This window comes from Eumetopias jubatus, unplaced genomic scaffold (genome assembly GCF_037043125.1).
Source record: "Eumetopias jubatus isolate StellerSeaLion01/CBP00866 unplaced genomic scaffold, mEumJub1_p1.0 scaffold_10, whole genome shotgun sequence".
NCBI classification, from domain to species: Eukaryota; Metazoa; Chordata; class Mammalia; order Carnivora; family Otariidae; genus Eumetopias; species Eumetopias jubatus.
In genome coordinates, this window is record NW_028274816.1 from 53703592 (window position 1) to 53709798 (window position 6207).

Below are 6207 nucleotides of genomic sequence, written 5' to 3' on the forward strand. Positions count from 1 at the left end.
GAACCGGGATGGGCCTTGCTCTAGGTGCGCAGAGCTTCAGGGTATGCATGGCGGGCCGAGGGCGCCTTGGTGGGCTCTCTCTCCCTGGTCCCTTGGGAGCCAAGGGAGATCTGTGGGGCGATAGCCTGGCCTGGATCCAAGACAGGCGTCAACTGTCAATGTGTGAGGGGAACTTAGTGGAGATTGGGGCTGGTTACGGTACTTATTTTTGCTCCCATCTCCGGTCCCTTTCTGGGAAGCCCAGTGTCCCACGGGCCTCCTCTGGGGGTGGGGGAGGGGCGGCCCATCGGTGCCCAGGATCGGCACAATGGTGCCTAGCAACCGGTTAAACAGGGCAGGGGACAGGGGACATCCTGGGCCAGCCCGGCTGCTAGTGAGTGATGGTGGGGGGGCGGGGCCGGGGAAGGGGAGGCCGGATGGCCTCGGGCTGGCCTCCGTGTGGAGCCTGGGGTGGCGGGAAGGCTGGTGGGCTCTTTCTCTGCCCACCAAAGGAGAGAGGGGGCAGAGGGCGAATCTCGCCACCTAGAACACGTTGTTTTGGAGAGCGTGCAGGTGTGTGTGGTGATAAGCTTTCGGGTGTGTCTGTGATTGGGAGGAGCATGGGTAAGTGTCCGGGATTTTGATGCTGTGGGTCTGTGAGCAGTCTGCCGACTGGGGTTTCATCTGCTGTTTCTGCATGGCTGTGTGGGTGCATGAGTGCTGGGGTTGGGCTGAAGACCATGGGGCCGAGCCAGGGCGACGGGGGCGGGACTCCTGAGAACTGCATGTGGTTGCAGGTGTCGCTGGGCAGGCGCAACACGGGGTGAGGGGAATCTGTGTCTGTGAAACCAAGCCCTGGGCACTCCCTCTTGCTCTGTCCTTGGCTCTTCGGTGGGAATGCAGAAGTGAACCTGACCCCCTCCTACCCGCTCAAGCCTGACCTCACGTGCCAAGTCAAGGGTCACATATGTATAGAAGATTAGAAAACTATCTGATTAGGGTCTTTGGACAGGACAAGGGGGCTGCCCCTAGGGCTTCTGTGGGCTTGGACAAGGGGTCAGGGAAGGGTCAGATTTAGGTGTCTTTGAGAAAGGTGAGTTTCCAGGAATTCACAAGAAGGCTCTGGAAGCTGTGTACAAGGCCGGTGGTGGAGTGGGGACTGCAGGGCAGGGGAGGTGGCCTCACCCCTAGGTGTTCACAAATACCGCCTATGGATACTCCCAGATCTGGGGATGGTTCTCTTTGGGGCCTCAGATGACCTTGAACCTAGGAAACAGTTCCAGTCAAAGTGGGGCCACTTTCACTTAGAGGATTAAAGGGGGTGCCGGTCCGCTCTGCCGAAGAGCTCTGTGCAACGGGATTCTTCTCTTTCTGGAAGGCCTTCCCAGGGGCTCTGCCAGGACTACTTTTGTGTTCACGTGGACCTTTCTGCACCCAAGAGGGTGTGGGGGATAATGGTAGGGAAATCCCAGACCCCCAGATACGAGGACAGATGGTCCACTCCAAATCTGTTCTCAAAAACCCAGCCCACATCTCTACAGCTGTGCACCCTCAGACATCATCCAAAACACAGGACTCACGGGCCCCGCCCCGGGGCTGGGAGGGAAAGGTCAGGCAGGAATAGTGATGCTCCCTACACGGGGTAAGATCAACTGGCCACCCTGTCCTGTTCTTTCTGCCACCAGCTCTCCCTTTCCCAACCCCCCTCTCCACCCCCTCAACCCCTGTTTTAGGACAGGCCTCACCCTCTCCACCAGCTCCGGTCCCTGCCCCTTGCCTCATCTCCCAGGCTCCAGTGTCATTCCCCAAATGCCACAGGGGGCTCTTTCAATGTCCACCGTACACCTCTCCCTTCCCTGCTCAATACCCTTCCATGGCTACCCACAGAGAAAGATCAAGCTCAGCCTGATGCTCCAAGCCCTTCCCAAGCTGGCCTCTGAAGCTTGTCAACAGTAAGACCCTGAGTCTTCCTAAAACAGGGGGAGTCATCGATCGCTCCATTTCACAGGTGAGGAACCGAACAGGTGGGGGAAATAAAGGCTGCAGAGGGGACATGATCCACCCACCAGCACCCAAGTCCCTGGCACAGCTGGGACTGGTTGCAGTCATGCATTCCCAGTGTCAGCACTGGTGCCCCAGGCCATCACACCAGTGAGGACTCCGAGGCTCAGAGGCCGGGCGGGGCTTGCGGTTCCCAGAGCAGATGTGGGTACTCGGAAGCCAGCAGCACTGGGCGCAGCGTCTTCACAAGTACACCAGGCCTGTCCCGTCAAGTCTCTCTTTCCTGGCGCTGGAGCTGCAGCGCCCAGGAGGTCCTGCCTGGCCCATAGCGGGTGCTCAGCTGCGCAAGGATGGGGTGGGGAGGTTGTATGGCAAAAGGACGGGAGGGCGCTGGTCCATGTCCTGGCTCTGGTGCAGGCTGGAAGACAAATTTAGTGAGCGACTTTTACCTCCCTGTGCCTCGGTTTCCTACTCCGCACGGTGGGGACTTAATGAAATGATGCTTGTGGTTAGAACAGTGGCTGGCCCCGAGTACACAGTGAACAAACAAACATTAACTGCTATCAGTGATGATGACGGGTCCAGCTCTTCATTGCTGCCCTACATTGCTGATCAGAGGACCCGGTGCACAGTAAATGCCATACAAAGTTATTTAAGAATTTGAATTCTAGGGGGCCCTGGCTGGCTAGGACAGTGGAACGTGCGACTCTTGATCTCAGGGTTGGGAGTTTGAGGCCCATGTTGGGTGTAGAGATTACTTAAAACTAAAATCTTAAAAAAAAAAAAAAGAATTGAATTCTATAATCATAAGACCCAATTCCCATTCCCAACACTCCATGCACTAGCTGGGGGCCTTGGGCAACTGATTTCTCCTCTCACTGCCAAATGTGGATAGTAAGGGAATCTCCTTTTCCGGCTGTTAGGAGGATTTTCTGAGATACTCCAGGAGGAGAACCTGGCAGTGATGAATAAAAGCGAAGTGACCTTAAGCATTTAGCACCGGGCCCGGCATATGGTTGCACTCTCATTACGACGGCTGGTGATGCCTCAAGTACTTGGGGCATGCTGAGGGATGTAGAGAACAGAGGGCAAGTGCTCCCTTACCTGTCCTGTTGAAGGTCATCAATCCTGAAGACGGAGGTCTGGATGTCGGGTAGCCCATGGTGAGCAGAGTCTTCCAGTCAAGCCTCAGCCAGTCCAAGATACTGGAGCTTTGGAGAGATACCAGTGCTCTGAAGGGAGCCTTCAAGGAGGGCAACCTGTCGGCAGTAGCCACCAAGCTGCAGGCCACACTTCATTCACTGGAGAATGCCAGGCTGGACATTGGCATTACCGGGGGCACAGGCTCAGGCAGGTCGACCTTTGTCAATACCATCAGGGGGCTGGGAGACGAGGACCCCAAATCGACCTACACGGGCATGGTGGAAATGACGGTGGGGCGCACGCCATATGCACACCCTAAGTACCCCAACGTCATCATGTGGGACCTGCTGGGCATCAGCACGCCGACCTTCCAGGCTGAAAAATACCTCCAGCGGGTGCTGCCGGCCCGTTACGACTTCTTCATCACCACCACCTCGGAGAGCTTCACCGCCCACCACGCCCAGCTGGCCTGTGAGATCCTGCAGCTGGGCAAGCGCTTCTACCTCATCCGCTCCAAGGTGGATGTGGACATCGCCGCCTCCCACAGCCGGCGCCCCAGCACCTTCTCAGAGGACAGAGTGCTCAGCCAGATCCGGGAAGACTGTTGGCGGCGGCTGGAGGGTGAGGGGCAGGCTCTGGGCGGCTGGGGCGGGGGGATTGTGGAGGGACCGCCGGCCCCTTCCCCTTCCCCCTCCAGCGGAGGCCCGCAGTGGGGAAAGGGGTCGTCCAATGTCACACTGCGTGACCCAACTCGGCCCCGCAGCGAAGTGATGCTCACAGCTGCCATTCATTTCCTGAGAGTTGGCGCTTCTCAGTCACAGGTGACAGAGACCAATCACCCGCATTAAGGAAACAGACATGTGCTGGCTCGTGTATTTGCCAAGTTAGAGCAGTGCAAATGCCACGTGCCCACGGGATGTGGTACCTGTGGCCGAGGGCAGCTAACATTTATTAAGGGATTACACAGGCACTATTTTCATGCACTCACTTCACCACCACAGCATCCGTAGGAAGGAGGTGCAATTATCCATCCCCTCGTTTGATTTGGTAACTTGCCCAAGGCCACGCGGGTGGTAGGGAACAAGGCTGGGATCGGAACTCAGGCAGCCTGGCTCCAGGGCCAACACTCTCCAGCCTCGTGCCGTGCGCTCCTGGCAAGTGCTCGAGCCTTGGCAGCTGTCAGGACACCGTGGCCTGCCCCGGCGCCAAAACCGCTCGTTGCTCTTGTCTCCTGCGGCAGGGGGCCTGAAGGACCCCAAGGTCTTCCTGCTCTCCATGTTTGAGTTGGGCAAGTATGACTTCCACCTGCGGGAGGAGTTGATGGTGAAGGACCTCGAGAGCCACAAGCAGCACGCGCTTCTGCTGGCCATGCCCACCATCTCCAAGCCCATCCTAGAGAAGAAGGCAGCCTCGCTGCAGCAGCACATCTGGCTGGTGGCCGCAGTGGCCTGTGGCGTCAACCCGAGCCCCGTGCCAGGCGTCCAGGATGTGGCGTGTGACCTACACATGCTCATCAACTGCCTGGAAGGCTACCGCCGCAGCTTCGGCCTGGACAAGGACTCCCTTGTCACGCTGGCGGGCCAGGCGGGCCAACCCCTGCACAAGATCCTGGAGGCGGCACAGGGCCCAAAGACCGTCACCGAGGCGCTGGTGGTGGAATTACTGGGCCAGGCCTCCCAGGTTGCTTCTGCTTTCACCCAGGAGCTCCTCAGCGTGCCCATCCTCGGCACCCTGGCCACCTGTGGCCTCTCCTTCGCCACCATCTACCAGGTGCTCCGCACGTCTCTGGACGAGGCGGTCAAGGATGCCCAGGGAGTGCTGCTTCAGGCCTTCCTCGACAACTCCGACCACAAGCTCCCAGAGAGATCCAGTCAATGATCCCAGCCCTGAGCCTGGACAGCTGGAGGTGGCAGCGAAGGACTGGGAAGCTACACCACCCAGGCTGGGTGGTGCCGGGGGATGGAAAGAAACTCAGGCTCCAACTCTCCTGGACTGAGCCTGTGTGCTGTGTTTGTGCTTTTGAGCCCTGGGTCTTATGCCCTCTCTGGCCATTGCCCCCACCTTCCCTGCTCTGAACCCCCACGGCAACCAGGAGCGCCCCCTGGGATAGAAAGGGAGGCGGCAGGACATGGGACAAGGGAGGGAGGAACTCCGTCGTCTAGCTAGAGAAGGCACTTTGGAAGGTGTTGGTGTAGGTCAGGGCAGTGGGGCAAAGGGCTCAGAAGCATTTCCCTAAGAGGACAGTGAACGTCACAGCTCGGAAGGGCACTGAGGATCAAGGGAGGTTCTTGCCTAATGTCTTCCCGGTCAGCAGGTGGCAGGGCCAGAGCCTGCCCTGGGTCTCAGGCCGGCCAATCCTTGGCGCCCTGCTCTTGAGAGATCTGCACAGACCCTACCCCTGGCTTGAGTGTTTTCTTCAACACCCCTGGGACTCCCAAGGACACCAGGACTGTACGGCTACGCCCAAGGGCAGGAGGAAGGCAGGGGGACCAAAGGGGTATGGGGCAGCGGGCAGACTCGGCTGGTGACTGGAACCAATGTGAAGGGCGGAACAGGATTTGAAGGTCAGCACTAGTTGGGGTTGGGTGAGGTGGCCAGGCCAATTTGGAGACATACTTTGGGAAACACCAAGCTAAGATGTAGCCTATTTAAACTGAGCAGATGAGAGTAGGTCCTATATTGAAGCGTACGGTGTATCTGACTGAGAGTCAGTTCTGGATTTAAAGGTAGAGACTACTTTTGTTGTTGTTGTTGTTGTTGTTTTTAAAGATTTTATTTATTTATTTGACAGAGAGAGACACAGCGAGAGAGGGAACACAAGCAGGGGGAGAGGGAGAGGGAGAAGCAGGCTCCCCGCCGAGCAGGGACCCCGATGTGGGGCTCGATCCCAGGACCCTGGGATCATGACCTGAGCCGAAGGCAGACGCTTAACGACTGAGCCACCCAGGCACCCCAAGACTACTTTTAAATAAGGGTAGATGAGGTCCGTGGGGAAAGGAAGCCACCATATTTAACCAACAGTAGGCACTGTGTGCAAGTAAGGTAGGAGTATTTGCGTAAGGGTAGAAGCTGTTTCAACACATG

The 6207-nt window shown here is 57.7% G+C and overlaps 1 protein-coding gene across 1 annotated transcript; it reads left to right on the forward strand.

Annotated features, from left to right (window-relative positions):
• The first annotated feature begins 3110 nt into the window (after positions 1-3110).
• Positions 3111-5001, forward strand: LOC114197052 (interferon-inducible GTPase 5-like). The gene is made up of 2 exons (XM_028087875.2): positions 3111-3744; positions 4364-5001. The coding sequence occupies exons 1-2, from the start codon at positions 3141-3143 to the stop codon at positions 4999-5001; spliced, it is 1242 nt and encodes a 413-aa protein (XP_027943676.2). The 5' UTR covers positions 3111-3140.
• The last annotated feature ends 1206 nt before the right edge of the window (positions 5002-6207 follow it).